At 44.2% G+C, this 18,591-nt stretch overlaps 1 protein-coding gene across 3 annotated transcripts in view; it reads right to left on the bottom strand.

Annotated features, from left to right (window-relative positions):
- Positions 1 to 92: 92 nt before the first annotated feature.
- hif1a (Hypoxia-inducible factor 1 alpha) overlaps positions 93 to 18,591 on the bottom strand; it is a 28,141-nt gene continuing 9,642 nt past the window's right edge. For 2 of the 3 annotated variants that reach the window (XM_045702903.1, XM_045702904.1), the window contains 13 exons: positions 16,727 to 16,811; positions 16,437 to 16,552; positions 11,845 to 12,032; positions 6,874 to 6,980; positions 5,254 to 5,271; positions 4,529 to 4,676; positions 4,209 to 4,414; positions 3,775 to 3,914; positions 3,582 to 3,674; positions 3,276 to 3,406; positions 2,115 to 2,226; positions 1,573 to 1,696; positions 93 to 1,385 (listed from right to left, as the gene is read on the bottom strand). In XM_045702903.1, coding sequence (XP_045558859.1) covers positions 1,324 to 1,385; positions 1,573 to 1,696; positions 2,115 to 2,226; positions 3,276 to 3,406; positions 3,582 to 3,674; positions 3,775 to 3,914; positions 4,209 to 4,414; positions 4,529 to 4,676; positions 5,254 to 5,271; positions 6,874 to 6,980; positions 11,845 to 12,032; positions 16,437 to 16,552; positions 16,727 to 16,811 — 1,530 coding nt within the window. In that variant the 3' untranslated portion in view covers positions 93 to 1,323. 3 annotated transcript variants of the gene reach the window in all.

Here is an 18,591-nt window from a genome sequence, read left to right as displayed (position 1 = left end):
CCAAAATATGAATCTACCATTAACACCACAAGATGGCAGTATTTCTTTACATTAAATCCTAAAACGTGAATGAAATAATAATAAAACGTGAATTTGTCTATATCAGTTTATTCAGTCAATAATACATACAAACACTAGTCTTTAAAAATGAAAGTTATGATAAAAGGCAAATGTCTAAATGGAACTAATACATTGAGATGAATCTAATGGAGATGAAACCAATAATCTTTTCTCTCTTTCCTAAAGGATAGATTGATAATAAAGACAATGGGGGAGTAATTGATAAGGTGTTAAGTAATCATTTCTACTTGGTGTGAAGTTAATGCGCAAAAGGCGTACATCAGATATTTATCCACTGGATTTGCAAAATAGCAACCATATTCCGAAAAGAAATAATTACTGATTAAATATGACAAGGTGATCATCTGGCACCACCTAGAGATACATGATAAAAACAACGAACACATTGCGGTTTATACAATAGTAGTCTATAAGCGAGCATACAAAACATTCATTTAATACATCAAACTGTTCTAAAGTCTAGCATGAAAGTATATAAAAAAAAGACTAGGTAAAAAGGATGCCTCTGAAATAATTTGTCCGTTTGGTTGGAAAGAGATGGCAGTCAAAGAGCCCTTGTATGACAGGCGAGTTTGTGACATACAGATTATTTGTTGAGGTAACAACTGCCTGAGTACTGCATCCAACTGGTCAATAGCAATGGCTTTGTGTTAATAGGAATTCATTTGATCTTTTCTTATAAAAATGACCCATATATGCCACTGATGATTGTTCTGAGGTATTATTGGAATATATTATAACCGTTGTGCGTTTGTTACAAAATAATAATATCATAATAATAAACCTAAATGTCCTGTACAGACTGCTAGGTCCACATACCGTACTAAACAACAGTAGACCATCTGAAGGGTCATCACTGTGTCCTAAAACACCACTTTGTCAGACTTACTGGACGCATGTGTCTTAGGCAGGTTTTTTTGTCTGTTCTGACCTCGGAAGCACCATGGGGTCAAGTGTAGTGTTTAGACTAAAGTCTACAAGTGTTCACAAGAATAGAGGAGAACACTTTTATCAACCCTGAATGAGAAGGGGCTGAACCTAGCACTGCCACCTACTCTATGAGACATGAAACAGAGAGAAAAGAAGGAAAACCATAGCAGGCTGTTGTTGTGAACATGGGCTGGCAAGCGTGAGGAAGTCTGAGTTGGAGGTGCTGGCGTTTGGTAGGGGAGTGTGTGAATCCTGTTGAGGCTCTGATCTCAGCACTCCCCAGCTGACAGGGGAAGATTGGCAGCTGCTTCCTCAAGTCAGAGAGGAGGTCAGGGGGTCAGGTGGGCGGGACAAGAAGAGGTCCCTCATCAAGGCTGGGGGAGAACATGAGAGAGAAGGGGAAGAGGTGGAGAACTGAGGTGGACTGGTCAACATTACCTATTTCAGAAGATATTAGCAAAGGTGAATTTGGTAGGTACAGTATGACATAGTACGCAAATGCCAGACATGAAGCCTAAATATTTGCCCAAGATACAGTAGTACCATGACGTGTGTTTGTACCTGCAGTGTCACATAGTCCCTGGGCTTCACCGAGGATGGGGTCTCTGTCCGTCAGCAGTTGGCTCCGCCTGTGGGGGATTGGCCCCAGCTCCAACTCTGGGTTGTCTGCATCCTCCAGGCAGTCCTGAAACAAATAAACACACCGTTTCAACTTTATTAACACATCATTGTGCATGAAGTCATTTTAATGATACCTTGAACAAATGTTATCCACTGTTCCCAACCCAAAACCCCCTCCTCCCCCAACCTTAAACCCCCTCCTCCCCCAACCCAAAACCCCCTCCTCCCCCAACCTTAAACCCCCTCCTCCCCCAACCTTAAACCCCCTCCTCCCCCAACCTTAAACCACCTCCTCCCCCCAACCTTAAACCACCTCCTCCCCCAACCTTAAACCACCTCCTCCCCCAACCTTAAACCACCTCCTCCCCCAACCTTAAACCACCTCCTCCCCCAACCTTAAACCACCTCCTCCCCCAACCTTAAACAACCACCTCCCCCAACCTTAAACCACCTCCTCCCCCAACCTTAAACCCCCTCCTCACCAGCAGGGCGTAGCTGAGAGGCAGTTTGTGCTGGATGGGGGACACCAAGTGTCTCGGTCTCTTGTCCTGACTCATCAGCTGGGAGGGCATGTCTTCATCCTGCTCATGACTCCTGTGGAAGTTACAGTTTGGAACGTTAACATTCAGCAACACACTCCAAAACATCCAACACCACTGCCTGTCACTCCAAAACATCCAACACCACTGCCTGTCACTCCAAAACATCCAACACCACTGTCTGTCACTCCAAAACATCCAACACCACTGCCTGTCACTCCAAAACATCCAACACCACCGCCTGTCACTCCAAAACATCCAAACACCACTGCCTGTCACTCCAAAACATCCAACACCACTGCCTGTCACTCCAAAACATCCAACACCACTGTCTGTCACTCCAAAACATCCAACACCACTGCCTGTCACTCCAAAACATCCAACACCACTGCCTGTCACTCCAAAACATCCAACACCACTGTCTGTCACTCCAAAACATCCAACACCACTGCCTGTCACTCCAAAACATCCAACACCACTGCCTGTCACTCCAAAACATCCAAACACCACTGCCTGTCACTCCAAAACATCCAACACCACTGTCTGTCACTCCAAAACATCCAACACCACTGCCTGTCACTCCAAAACATCCAACACCACTGTCTGTCACTCCAAAACATCCAACACCACTGCCTGTCACGCCAAAACATCCAACACCACTGTCTGTCACTCCAAAACATCCAACACCACTGCCTGTCACTCCAAAACATCCAACACCACTGCCTGTCACTCCAAAACATCCAACACCACTGCCTGTCACTCCAAAACATCCAAACACCACTGCCTGTCACTCCAAAACATCCAAACACCACTGCCTGTCACTCCAAAACATCCAACACCACTGTCTGTCACTCCAAAACATCCAACACCACTGTCTGTCACTCCAAAACATCCAAACACCACTGTCTGTCACTCCAAAACATCCAAACACCACTGCCTGTCACTCCAAAACATCCAACACCACTCTCTGTCACTCCAAAACATCCAAACACCACTGTCTGTCACTCCAAAACATCCAAACACCACTGTCACTAAATCCAACCGGTCGTCATGTCTCTCTCACTGGTGTGACCCAGACAGTGGGTCAGTAGAGTAGATGGTTACCGTTTCCTGGTAGCAGTGGGGGGCTCTGGGGAGGGGCTGTCAGGGGTCTCAGGGAGCTGGACGCTGAGCAGGAAATCATCATCCATGGAGATATACGGAGCCAGCATGTCCAGATCAACCACTTCCACGTCCTGCCAGCACAGGAGACAGACTGCTCAATCACAGGTATAGGCTCCCTCCTAATTTCCTTCTCTCAAAATAGTTTGAGGTATTGAAGAAAGCACTAGAAATCCAGCTCTGTTGTCTGTAGGTAATTGTGTGGCGACCACGCACATCATTATGTGTTCAGCTGTATACTGCATGTACCTCAGGCTGGTTTTTATTCTGCACGCTCTCATCTGGACAGACGGCAAACAACTTCTCCACCTCGTCCTCTATTGGCAGCTCCTCAATGGGGATCTGACGAGGACAGATATATAGTGGACTCCTCATCAGTGAGAACACTAGACTCTAGATACTGTATCTTTACTGACATTTAAGAATCAACTAAAGTTCTTACCAGCGCTGGTGCTGGTGATGAGGTGAGCTTGCTGAATATGGGTGAGAGGAGCGTCCACAGCTCAGGGGTGCACAGTTCCTGAGGGAAATCTGGGGCGGAGTCAGGGCTTGATGGAAGACCGAACGACAGCTCCGCAAAGTCTGCAGAAACACATGTCAAGGCACAAACATAAAAAGCCCTGTGAGCACTCATGAGAGTGAATTCATTTGTAGTAAGTCAGCCTTGTCTGAGCCAGAATGGCCCATAGGGCAGGAGGCTGCTTGGGTAGCGCGAGGCAGCTTGATCTACTAGTACACTAGTCTGTCGCAGGGCCTCAGGCCCCAGAATCTTTTGGTATTCGACCGGGGATCAAACTCCCAACCTTCCAATCTCAGGGGAGACACTAACCACATGTTGGTATAGTACTAAGGTGTGAATTAAAGTGTGAGGATGACCTGTGAGGGGTACGATGGGGTCTCCTGAGACAGGGGCCAGTTGCAGGAGGTCCTCTGGGTTCTCCTTCAGCTGGAGGGAAAGCTCTGCACTGCTGCTGCTGTCACTGTCACACAAGGTCTCCTCGGAGGCCTCAGAGACAGGATCACTCTTCAGCCCACAGCCAGTCTGCTCTACTGAGAACACCACATCTGCCTGCTCCACCACACTGAGAGAGAGAGAGAGACACAGACAGATAGTGACAGATGATGGAGAAGATGTAGGGTAGGGAGAATGGAAAGGGATGAACTTATGTGTCATGAAAAAGGAGATGAGGCATTACCTGAGGATGAAGTTAAGACAGACCACAGCCTCTGGTTGAGAGGTCTTGTTGTTGTAGATGACTGTAGCCTGGGTCTCTGCCCACACGAAGCCCCCACTCTTAGCCAGGAAACGGTATAGACTGGTGCACACCTGGCCTTTGGACAGAACTGGGATTGGGGGGGGGGGGCAGTGGGAAGGACAGGTCAGTGGATGACAATTAGAAATGTACACATAAATGTACACAGATAAAACATGTGTATACACCCACCGGCACGCACACTTCAAGTTGACCCCTTCACTGTAGCACTCTTAAAAAAGGTAGCAAAGCGCATGCCCCGCCCATCTCAGGATTCCCCTTTCCAGACATTACTTCCCTGTTTTTGTGTGGTGTAAAACGAATGTCTCACATAATTGTTGCTGGGTCGATTTGTTTAAAAAGAAAATCAATGCCCATTCCTTGCTTGTACAAAGCAAATTTTCCTGTAGATTTTACGTTTGCGCTAATGTCTGTCATGACCGCTCAAACACATGCTGGTCCACTTCAAAATGTCAACAGCGACGTGGATTTTGATCAGCATCTTTTACAACGCCGACGCTTGAATGGTGATTAAAAACGCACAAAGACAATATTTATACCACAAGACAGAGGAGAAAGCAATCTTTGTACAGGTGAGAGTTCCTTTTTGGGCCAGTTTAAAAAGAAGTTATGATTAAATCATTTGAAATGTTCACAAAGTAACTCACCTGCAATGGAAGCCACTCCTGAAAAGGAACAGTCAAATCTCCTAAATACGGGTTTTCATCTTCCACACAATGTAAACTATTTGTGCGTTGGTAAATTATAGAGCATAGATTAGATTATAAAACAGGGGGTTACAATTTTCTTAAAAACAGTCTCCACTTAATGTTGAATATGCAAGAGGATTTGACAACAAAAAAACAATCATGAATATGAGTGGAATCTATGTGAAAGCTTTAAGTTGTCACAAAAGAACATTATATGACAAAGTTGAAACCTGAATTCCCACCAAAACTGATGGATTACATAGATGTGTCTGTTATTATACAATTGTTTCTGATATAATTCAGTCAATACTTGATGGGTTTTTAAGAAAATTAAAAAGCGTTGAGTATCTCGCTCCATTATGCAGCTGTTACATTTATCAGAACTCTATTTTTGACCTTAATACATTTGATGAGTGTTGCTACTCAAAGCCTCAGTGGTCTGATGATAGACTATGGGTGTTTCTCAAAATGCATACTACCGTGCCAGTGTAAATCAAAGTATGCGAAATGGAGCACAGAGGGCACCTCTCGAATGCGTACTCCGTTTGTATGTATTTTGAAGCATGCATCGATAAAGCTTCAATGGGAAGTATGCACAGAAATATGACGCAACCACGTAAAATAAATACGCACATTTCTTGAAATCAATGGCGGCCATTCTTTGAGCTGAAGCGAGAGAAAAATAAACTCAGACTTCGGAATTCAATTTTGCCCATTCACATCTCATACGTTGTCAGAATACAATATTTTATCTTGATACATTAATAAATACATGCTGTGTTAGTTTTGGGATGTTACCCCGCCTACAATACCCACAGTATTGTGCGTAGATTGCGAGCCCAGAGTAACGACAGCGTCATAGCATTTTGGTACACCAGAAGTACATTCATTTCCTTGCAGCGTTGTGTTGCAGAGACAGTTGCTGTGCGTTCTGTGTGGTGCATACGTTGGATTTATAGAACGTATGCGTCAAACTGTCTGCGTAGACGGCTTGACAGTAATAGTAGCAGAAGGTGAATGTTGAACTTTTGTTGCACACATATCCAGATGATGCTGCTTACTATTTCACGCAATAACACTATCGGTGTGATCAAGTCAAAACGTTGCCCCCTCAGCACTTGATTTTGCTCGAGGGAGCGAGTGAAGAACTTTGATCACTTGTGGGGTTGATATGACCCACAATTCAATGCAAACTGTAGTCACGTCATACTTCGGTGGCCGCAAAGTGTCACATTTAATCAAAACTGATGCATTTTTCGGCATGTCAGACAAAATTATGAAGCTAACTTGCATTAAAAAAAATATATATATAGATTACATTGATTTTAGCATTGGCAAAATTGGCTTAGTCTCATAATGAGGACCCTATAAAACGTAGCTAGCTTCATAAACATGTTTGGCAATTCTGTTATGTATTGGAATCAATGACCAAACTATAAAACTAGCTAGCCAGCTGTAGCTGAGGGTTTAGATCCGAGGGCTGTCTACTTTGAATTTGGACTGCGGTCTAGTTCAGTGAAACCAATGTTTTAGCATGGGCCCTTCCACCTACAATCTGCCCTGCTCTCAGACACTCACGGATGTGCAGGCTCTTGGTCACATGATCCGAGTCCAGGGCATGATGGAATTTGTAGGCAGATTTGCCAATCAGATCTTCTGGCTCGTATCCCACTAGCTCTGACACCCTGGCAAGACAATGGAGACAGAAGGAGGGGTCAGGGGTGAGAGGTCAGCTTTGAGTCAACCACCAGAGATGATGCAGTATGGTAGTATTGCAAGAGGGAATGGTATAACATGGTATCTTAATCTGCTGGGGTAAATTAGTTACGAGTTATTGTAATTCTGAGCCCCGCTGAGAGTGGGCAACAATGGTTATAAACTTTCCCACGGTATGGGGATGGCCATCTCCTGCTGTCTGTCTGTTTGTGTGTAGTGGGAAATTATTTTATTAATGATTTCCTGTATTTGATTTGGTACGGCAACTGCTCCGCCCACAACCGTAAGGCTCTCCAGAGGGTAGTGAGATCTGCACAACGCATCACTGGGGGCAAACTACCCGCCCTCCAGGACACCTACACCACCCGATGTCACAGGAAGGCCAAGAAGATCAAGGACAGCAACCACCCGAGCCACCGCCTGTTCACCCCGCTACCTTCCAGAAGGCGAGGTCAGTACAGGTGCATCAAAGCTGGGACCGAGAGACTGAAAAACAGCTTCTATCTCAAGGCCATCAGACTGTTAAACAGCCATCACTAACATTGAGTGGCTGCTGCCAACATAGTGACTCAAATCTCTAGCCACTTTAATAATTAAAAATTGGATGTAATAAATGTATCACTAGTCACTTTAAACTATGCCACATTATAATGTTTACATACCCTACACTACTCATCTCAAATGTATATACTGTACTCTATACCATCTACTGCATCTTGCCTATGCCGTTCGACCATCTCTCATCCATATATATTTTTATGTACATATTCTTACACTTGTGTGTATAAGGTAGTTGTTGTGAAATTGTTAGATTACTTATTAGATATTATTGCATGGTTGGAACTAGAAGCACAAGCATTTCACTACACTCGCATTAACATCTGCTAACCATGTGTATGTGACAAATAAAATTTGATAAATGATATGTTATAAATATAATTGTATATGTGGAGAGACCCCGAGGGAGGCATTCCCCTAGGAGGTGAAACTGGAATTAGCCATGTACCCCCATGTTAACATCATGTTAATGCCATGTTTGGTTAAGTAGTTTTCTTCTTTTAGTCTATAATTATCTGTTTTAACTGACTACTGATATCCTTTTACTTCTTAAAAACAGACCTTTGACCTGTTTAAGTGCTGATGGTATACTTTCTGGTAATCTGTGCCGACGGTGGCTAAGGCCACTGACTTAGCTGCAGTCAGAAGATTTAGTGGCCTTGTTGACAGAACAGTTGTCTGCTGATAGTGGATATAAGGGCCTTATCCGAGGAGGCCAGGCAGACTTTTCTACACTGGAGGGTGTCTCCCTGTTGCAACTTGTCTGAAATCGAATTGATTTATGATTGACTATATCCACGACTGCTTTTCTCTTTTATTCAGGGGTTGGGAACCAAAATCATTTTCCAAACATTCCGTTCTGAACATAACTCCTATTTGTTTTGTTCCGTTACAGTGTTCCGACCAGTATAATAAAGTTCCGAACCGGGTCAAATCCCCCAAAAAGTAATGGTTAATTTAGTTCCTTTTCGTACATTTTTTAACTTGAAATCAACATTATTTTACATTCAGCTCATTCATTTACTCCACCAATTAGCGTGGATAGAGAAGCTTGCTACGGAACGGGTGAGCAAGTAGTTTACATGTTTGATTGGTCATACAAGTGCAGGTGCGAATGAAATTTCATGAGTGGTGAGAGAGCGAGAAAAAGGGGTGAAATTGTAGGGGGCTTGAAGTTCTGAACATCATGGCATGACTTGGAATGTGTTTAGGCTATTACTAGCATCAGAACTTCACTGAATTACAGAATTATATACTAGATATTATGCATATATTTGAAACAAAAAATATGATTAAACTTTATTAAAATAACGGTTATTTTCCGGAACACTAGAGATCGATCACTTTCGTTGCCGGTTCCGTTTCTTGAAACATGTTGCTCTTTTACGTTTTTTGGTGCCGTTCCCTGAACTGGTTCCAACCCCAGCCTTTATTCACTTGACAATCCCCTTTACAGAGTGTGTGTGCGTGTGTGTGTGTGTCAGGGTTTCTGTTCGGAAAACGTGGCGCCAGACATTTGACCGGCAACATTTTAATTTACCAGACATTTGAGAAATGTACCGGACCCATATGCATTGGGTGCGTAACCTGACTAGGGAGTCCACCCACGGTGCTCAGAATGACAGAAACCACTTTTAGAATATGGTCATTCATATTAACAGAACATGCAAGTCCAGGATGCAACGATGTGCGGTCCTTCTTACTGAATTCTGAATGCAATTAACGGGAAAACTTTTGTTTGAAATTTGTTGTGAACAGTCATCCAACTCGGAATTCCAACTCGGGCCTCTTGCTAGAGCTCCGACTTTCAGACCTGAAGATCACAGACGTCATGATTTGACCTCGTATTTTCAGAGTTCCCAGTTGTCGTGAAAGCACCACAAGATGCAGCAGCAGCTCTTGCGAGGTCTGACACATTTTCCACTCAAAGGCTGTGTATCTGTATGCAGATGATAAATAAGATAGCCTACATAACGAATATACTGTACACACGCAGCAATTCAATTCCACTAGACTATGCAAATTAACCTATAGACCGATATGCATGCCCAGTCAAATGTATTTCCATCTGCAATAAAATTAAAATTAACTTGTTCGGACAAAAGCCTGCTATTACCGGCTAACGGAAACCCTGGGGTGTATGTGTGTGAGAAGTTTCTGTTGCCATTCATGTGCGCATATACACTGCTCAAAATAAAGGGAACACTTAAACAACACAATGTAACTCCAAGTCAATCACACTTCTGTGAAATCAAACTGTCCACTTAGGAAGCAACACTGATTGACAATACATTTCACATGCTGTTGTGCAAATGGAATAGACAACAGGTGGAAATTATAGGCAATTAGCAAGACACCCCCAATAAAGGAGTGGTTCTGCAGGTGGGGACCACAGACCACTTCTCAGTTCCTATGCTTCCTGGCTGATGTTTTGGTCACTTTTGAATGCTGGCGGTGCTTTCACTATAGTGGTAGCATGAGACGGAGTCTACAACCCACACAAGTGGCTCAGGTAGTGCAGCTCATCCAGGATGGCACATCAATGCGAGCTGTGGCAAGAAGGTTTGCTGTGTCTGTCAGCGTAGTGTTCAGAGCATGGAGGCGCTACCAGGAGACAGGCCAGTACATCAGGAGACGTGGAGGAGGCCGTAGGAGGGCAACAACCCAACAGCAGGACCGCTACCTCCGCCTTTGTGCAAGGAGGAGCAGGAGGAGCACTGCCAGAGCCCTGCAAAATGACCTCCAGCAGGCCACAAATGTGCATGTGTCTGCTCAAACGGTCAGAAACCGACTCCATGAGGGTGGTATGAGGGCCCGACGTCCACAGGTGGGGGTTGTGCTTACAGCCCAACACCGTGCAGGACGTTTGGCATTTGCCAGAGAACACCAAGATTGGCAAATTCGCCACTGGCGCACGGTGCTCTTCACAGATGACAGCAGGTTCACACTGAGCACGTGACAGTTGTGACAGAGTCTGGAGACGCCGTGGAGAACGTTCTGCTGCCTGCAACATCCTCCAGCATGACCGGTTTGGCGGTGGGTCAGTCATGGTGTGGGGTGGCATTTCTTTGGGGGGCCCCACAGCCCTCCATGTGCTCGCCAGAGGTAGCCTGACTGCCATTAGGTAGCGAGATGAGATCCTCAGACCCCTTGTGAGACCATATGCTGGTGCGGTTGGCCCTGGGTTTCTCCTATTGCAAAACAATGCTAGACCTCATGTGGCTGGAGTGTGTCAGCAGTTCCTGCAAGAGGAAGGCATTGATGCTATGGACTGGCCCGCCCGTTCCCCAGACCTGAATCCAATTGAGCACATCTGGGACATCATGTCTCGCTCCATCCACCAACGCCACGTTGCACCACAGACTGTCCAGGAGTTGGCGGATGCTTTAGTCCAGGTCTGGGAGGAGATCCCTCAGGAGACCATCCGCCACCTCATCAGGAGCATGCCCAGGCGTTGTAGGGAGGTCATACAGGCACGTGGAGGCCACACACACTACTGAGCCTCATTTTGACTTGTTTTAAGGACATTACATCAAAGTTGGATCAGCCTGTAGTGTGGTTTTCCACTTTAATTTTGAGTGTGAATCCAAATCCAGACCTCCATGGGTTGATAAATTGGATTTCCATTGATTATTTTTATGTGATTTTGTTGTCAGCACATTCAACTATGTAAAGAAAAAAGTATTTAATAAGATTATTTCTTTCATTCAGATCTAGGATGTGTTGTTTAAGTGTTCCCTTTATTTTTTTGAGCAGTATATATATATATATATATAAGCCTAAAAGTGAGCGTTCGGTCTGGTTTAATCATGGGTGTATTCCTTACGTCGATTCTGTTGCAAAAAGTTTTGCAACCAACGCTTTACTCCATACGTGGTGGAGTTGCATTTTGATCTTAAACGGAAATTGCAGTTCAGTCGTGTCGCTCTTAAAAAAAATAATTGCGTCTGGAAGAAGTTGGAAGTGACCCCAGGACTTCACTCCACTTTCAAGCAGGGTTTCCCAAACTCGGCCCCCCCCCCCCCCCCCAGAAACCTAAATGTGCACCCATAGGGGGTGCTTTAGAGCATGGAAGAACTGATCATTTATAGATAGGCAGCTTGAGCCAAATACTTTTCAGATTGGAATGGAAACGTGTGGAAACCATAACATTTAAATAAACTACAACTTCCGTTTTAACAACCCAACAGCTTTTACATCACGTTGAAGAAACGTTTTGCAACAGAACCGGCGTAAAATAATACTCCCCGTGTGTGTGTGTTCGCTCAGCCTCACCTGCCATCGCAGTGTGTGAAGCGCAGGTCCATGCTGTGTCGAGTGAGGAAGGTGCTCTGGTCCAGGGGGAACTCCACACTAGACGGGTGGGGGATGGGCTCACACAGCACTGTCATGAAGCTTCCTGCAGGAGGTGACGAATCCTCGCCACTGCAGCACACACGCATGTGGCCTGTACAGTGCAGCACCTGGGGGCCACAGACCGCACTAAGATAACAATGGCTATCCATATATGCTTACAGGGCACATGAATGGGCATCAGGACCCATGTGAATGTTGTAGAGCAGGGATGGGCAACTTTGATGGGGGACACAAACAAATCTGAACTCATCATAAGGGGCTGCAGTTGCTCGCTTTATTTTGTGTGGGAATTGATACGAGGGTCTTTAGACTAAAAGGGGGGGGGCCGCGTGAAGCCCATCTCTGTTGTAGCGTCAACTCAGGGCAGACGGACTATGTTAAGCAACATTCACAGTAGGACTTGAAGCTAGACATGGCCTGTTAGAAGAAGGTGAAAACATTTAAGGATTCTTCTATACAAGAGTAAGGCTCCCATCCCGAATGGCACCCTGTTCCCTATATAGTGCACTAATTTAGACCAGAGCTCTGGCGCAGACCAACTAACTGTAAAGATGGGGAGGTACTGGAACAGCAGTATTAAATTGGGATGTGGCACCCTTGTAACATGGCCAAGAGTGAGAAGAGACTCACCCCAATAACACAAATGCTGTTTACACACACCTCTACTGGAGTCCAGAGCATAACTGGGTCAAGGCTTTCTGACTGTCATGGTCTCTGATGGACCCCTGCCCTGTGTGTCTGTGCACGTGTTTTCCTACCTTATCAGGAGCTCAACGTCCTAACAACTCACCCATACGTCCTGACAAGGTTGGAAAACAACTTTTTGGAAAAGTCAGGACTTCTTTTATGTCCTGAATTTGTTCACATACTATTTTAAGCTTATGGGTTAGGTTTAGAGTTTGGGGCTTAAGGTTAGGTTTAGGGGTTAATGTCAGGGCTTAGGAAAAATATGATTTTTAATGGTCAAAAATGTTTACTCCACAAAAAGTCTTGAAATGTGAGTGTTATCCCCTGGATCAACCGCTCGATGCTGGACACTGAACCAAGCAGAAATGAGCGAAGCGATAGGGGACACCATCTATGCTACCAATGATGTAGGCAAGCCATAGTCACTCCAATAGGAGATAGTAAGGCAGGGTGGCAGGCTGGATTAAGTTGGTAGAGAACCAGACTCATATGGTTACTCCCCGACGTCTCATCATTAGAATATGGATTGGAGAGGGTACAGACAACCCCCTGATATCTAGGCCAGCCAGCCTGTCCTACCAGAGATACCTAACCTTTTAGCTGGATCAAGTGTCCTGGCCTTCATCTCATGTTAATTGCTCTGATGTTTCTCTAATGTCCTAGCAACGTCACTGGAAACAGCAACTTGGGCTACATATGAATCTCACTGAATGGTGAAAGACGGCCCTAAAAGGGTTGGGCGGTATCCAGATGTTCATATCTTCATACCATCCTATACCATACCGGGGTATACAGTATTACCGATATAGCGCCCCCTTGTGTGCACTATTTCTCTCCATAGCGGGCACAAGCTAAATGCTAACAAGCGGACATAAACTAAATTTGCCTAGAACAGACAACCCAGCTCATAAAGTTGTACTCAAAAAGCTACTCACAGTTTTCTGCATACACCAAACAAATATTAGACAGCAGGGATCTTGATCAAGGAGGGGGTTGATTGTCTGTACTGTTAATCTTGCAATCTAGCTGTTTCAATTCATTTGCTATGGCCTCGCGCTTGTGTTCCAGCTCAACCAACGTTCTTTGGCCGTTTTTCAGCCTTGGGTGAATTTTGACTCGTTCTAATGTCCAGCCTAACAGCAGGAATCTTGATCAAGGAGGGGATTGACTGTCTCTGCTGTAAATCTTGCAAGCTTGCAACTTAGCAAACCAAATGTATGTATAGCTGGAGCTCTGAGCTGGAGAGAATTTATTTGGCACATCCTAGATAGTAAAATGTATAGTTATAAGATAATTAGCTAGCAAACAGTTGTGAATTTCAAGTGTAACTTGATCACCTCTGTGGATCGATCGGCACGTCACAACGCTTCCATTTTCTCTGCGTGCTCTTTGTAAACCAATATACCATGTGACTGGCTCAATCAGCTGCTTGGAGAACAACTTCATAATGAAACCGGTGAAATGAAGAACGCGATCTGCTTCATATATTAACCTAGAGCACAAGTTGACAGCAGGTACAGTGCAGTCGGAAAGTATTAAGACCACTTGACTTTTTGTTAGATTACAGCCTTATTCTAAAATGAATTCAATAAAAATCGCCATCAATCTACACACAATACCCCATAATGATAAAGCGAAAACAGGTTTTTAGAAATGTTTACATAAATATTCAGACCCTTTGCTATGAGACTCAAAATTTAGCTCAGGTGCATCCGGATTCCATTGATCATCTTTGAGATGTTTCTACAACTTGGAGTCCACCTGTGGTAAATACATTTGATTGGACATGATTTGGAAAGGCACACACCTGTCTTGATAAGGTCCTACAGTTGACAGTGCATGTTAGAGAAAAACTCAAGCCATGAGGTCTAAGGAATTGTCCGTAGTTCACCGAGACAGGATTGTGTCGAGGCACAGATCTGGGGAAGGGTACCAAAACATTTCTGCAGCATTGAAGGTCCCCAAGAACAGTGGCCTCCATCATTCTTAACCTGTTGGGTCTAGGGGGCAGCATTTGCACGTCTGGATAAAAAAAATGTACCCGATTTAATCTGGTTACTAATCCTACCCAGTAACTAGAATATGCATATACTTATTATATATGGATAGAAAACACTCTAAAGTTTCCAAAACTGTTTGAATGGTGTCTGTGAGTATAACAGAACTCATTTGGCAGGCAAAACCCTGAGACATTTTCTGACAGGAAGTGGATACCTGATGTGTTGTATTGACTTTAAACCTCTCCCATTGAAAAACACAGGGGTTTAGGAATATTTTGGCACTTCCTATTGCTTCCACTAGATGTCACCAGCCTTTACAAAGTGTTTTGAGTCTTCTGGAGGGAGATCTGACCGAACAAGAGCCATGGAACGGTGATGTCCCATTAGACACCTGGCGCGCTACTTCATGTTGGGTACCCTCGTTCCAATACGTTATAAAAGGCTATGCATTCGTCCACCTTGAATATTATTCATGTTCTGGTTAAAAAAGGCCCTAATGATTTATGCTATACAACGTTTGACATGTTTGAACGAACGGAAATATATTTTTTCCCCCTCGTTCATGACGAGAAGTCCGGCTGGCTTACATCATGTGCTAACGAGACGGAGATTTTTGGACATAAATGATGAGCTTTTTTGAACAAAACTACATTCGTTATGGACCTGTGATACCTGGAAGTGACATCTGATGAAGAGAATCAAAGGTAATGGATTATTTACATAGTATTTTCGATTTTAGATCTCCCCAACATGACGTCTAGTCTGTATCGCAACGCGTATTTTTCTGGGCACAGTGCTCAGATTATTGCAAAGTGTGATTTCCCAGTAAGGTTATTTTTAAATCTGGCAAGTTGATTGCGTTCAAAAGATGTAAATCTATAATTCTTTAAATGACAATATAATATTTTACCAATGTTTTCTAATTTTAATTATTTAATTTGTGACGCTGACTTGACTGCCGGTTATTGGAGGGAAACGATTTCCTCAACATCAATGCCATAGTAAAACGCTGTTTTTGTATATAAATATGAACTTGATAGAACTAAAAATGCATGCATTGTCTAACATAATGTCCTAGGAGTGTCATCTGATGGAGATTGTAAAAGGTTAGTGTATCATTTTAGCTGGTTTTATGGTTTTGGTGACCCTGTCTTTGACTTGACAAAACATTACACACAACTCTTGTAAATGTACTGTCCTAACATACTCTAAATTTATGCTTTCGCCGTAAAACCTTTTTGAAATCGTAAAACGTGGTTAGATTAAGGAGATGTTTATCTTTCAAATGGTGTAACATAGTTGTATTTTTGAAAAATTTGAATTTTGACATTTATTTGGATTCAAATTTGCCGCTCTTGAAATGCACCTGCTGTTGATGGAGTGCACCACAGGTGGCACGCTAGCGTCCCACCTAGCCCCAAGAGGTTAAATGGAAGAAGTTTGGAACCACGAAGAATTCCTAGAGCTGGCCGCCCAGGAAAAACTGAGAAATCAGGGGCGAAGGACCTTGGTCAGGGAGGTGACCAAGAACCTGATGGTCACTCTGACAGAGCTCCAGAGGTCCTGTGTGGAGATGGGAGAACCTTTCATAAGGACAACCATCTCTGCCTCACTCTACCAATCAGGCCTTTATGGTAGAGAGGCCAGACGGAAGCCACTCCTCAGTAAAAGGCACAAGACAGCCCGCTTGAAGTTTGCCAAAAAGAACCTAAAGGACTCTCAGACCATGAGAAAAAAGATTCTCTGGTCTGATGAAACCAATATTGAACTCTTTGGCCTGAATGCCAAGTGTCACATCTGGAGGATTCTTGGGGGCAAACGTACCTTCCAGGTGGCAGACTTTATGTTGACAGTGCGGCCTCTACTAGTCAGAGTGCTCTTCATCCTAAGGAAGAAGTTCATCTCTGTGTGTTGCTGCGCTGGTTTCTTCTTGGACACACCTGGGTTGGAGAGATGGTAGAGTTGTATACCTAAAGCCTGGAACCTATGTGAGCATGCATGATGAACACACACACACACACACACACACACACACACACACACACACACACACACACACACACACACACACACACACACACACACACACACACACAAAGGGTGGTTTTTCTCACCTGGCCTAGGCGCCAGGAGATCCCGTAGCTCCTCTTGGTCACATGGGTGGACAAAGTCATACACACTCTGACCCAGCAACTCCAGCTAGACAACATAACAACAATACAACCATGTCAATACAATACCACACAGGCCCCTTCCCATGAATTACACATTCTGAAAAGCTGCAGTGCAGGTTCTCTCAAAATACTAAGTCAGAGAATATCACCAGATGCTTTGTAGCTTGTATTTGCTAACTTCTACAAACAGGATGATGTCTGCATTTTGTTGGTAATCCAACCAGACTGTTAGATTTGTTGTGCAGGGTAATCTATGGGACCATTAACTTTTAGCTCCCACTTCACTATTGTGGGATGATTCTTTGTAATGGCTGTTGATTGTATTACATGGGGCTACACTTCAATTTATGATAAAAATACACACACACACACACACACAAAAATACAATAAATTGTAAGAAAAGTGTAAAAAAGTGATATATATATATATATATATATATATATATATATATATATATATATATATTCTGTAGAACTTGAGGGTTCTCAGAGACGACAACCTATTCTGAAAGAAGAAAAGGAAGCACGTATATGGAACACACACACACACACACACACACACACACACACACACACACAGTATATACACAAAAGTATGTGGGCAACCCTTCAAATGAGTGGATTTGGCTATTTCAGCTACCCCCATTGCTGACAGGTGTATAAAATTGAGCACACAGCCATGCAATCTCCATAGACAAACATTGACAGTAGATTGAAAGTCACTGAGCTTTTAAGTAAGGCCAAAGTGGCACCGTCATAGGATGCCACCTTTCCAACAAGTCAGTTCGTCAAATGTCTCCCCTGGTCAACTAAGTGCTGTTAAAGTGAAGTGGAAACGTCTAGGAGCAACAACGGCTCAGCCGCGAAGTGGTAGGCCACACAAGCACACAGAACGGGACCGCCGAGTGCGGAAGGTTGCAAAGTGTGAAAATCGCCTGTCCTCGTTTGCAACACTCACTACCGAGTTCCAAACTGCCTCTGGAAGCAACGTAAGTACAAAAACTGTTAATTGGTGAGATTCATGAAATGGGTTTCCATGGCCAAGCAGCAGCACACAAGCCTAAGATCACCATGTGCAATACCAAGCGTTGGCTGGAGTAGTGTAAAGCGTTCTCTGGAGTGATGAATCACGCTTCATCTGGCAGTCCCACGGACAAATCTGGGTTTGGCAGATGTCAGGAGAACGCTACCTGCCCGAATGCATAGTGGCAATTGTAAAGTTTGGTGGAGGAGGAATAAGGGTCTGGGGCTGTTTTTTTATGGTTCGGGCTAGGCCCCTTAGTTCCAGTGAAGGGACATTTTAACGCTACAGCATACAATGACATTCTAGACGATTCCAATTTTATGGCAACAGTTTGGGGAAGGCCATTTCCTGTTTCAGCATGAAAATGCCCCCGTGCACAAAGCGAGGTCCATACAGAAATGGTTTGTCGAGATTGGTCTGGAATAACTTAACTGGCCTGCACAGAGCCCTGACCTCAACCCCATCAACCACCTTCGGGATGAACTGGAACGCTGATTGCGAGCCAGGCCTAATTGCCCAACATCAGTGCCCGACCTCACTAATGCTCGTGGGCTGAATGGAAGCAAGTCCTGGCAGCAATGTTCCAACATCTAATGGAAAGTCTTCCTCGAAGAGTAGAGGCTGTTATAGCAGCAAAGGGGGGACCAACTCCATATTAAAGCCCTTAATTTTAGAATGAGATGTTCTACGAGCAGGAAGTGTATCATGTGTGGTTTAACTCACGTGTCAGACACTGAAATATCCAATAAGCCTCATGATTTCAAAACGTTAAAATCAATAA

The sequence above is a fragment of the Salmo salar genome, chromosome ssa20 (genome assembly GCF_905237065.1).
Source record: "Salmo salar chromosome ssa20, Ssal_v3.1, whole genome shotgun sequence".
Taxonomy (NCBI): Eukaryota; Metazoa; Chordata; class Actinopteri; order Salmoniformes; family Salmonidae; genus Salmo; species Salmo salar.
Note: the sequence above shows the minus strand (reverse complement) of the source record. Positions and strands in the feature narration are given on the sequence as shown.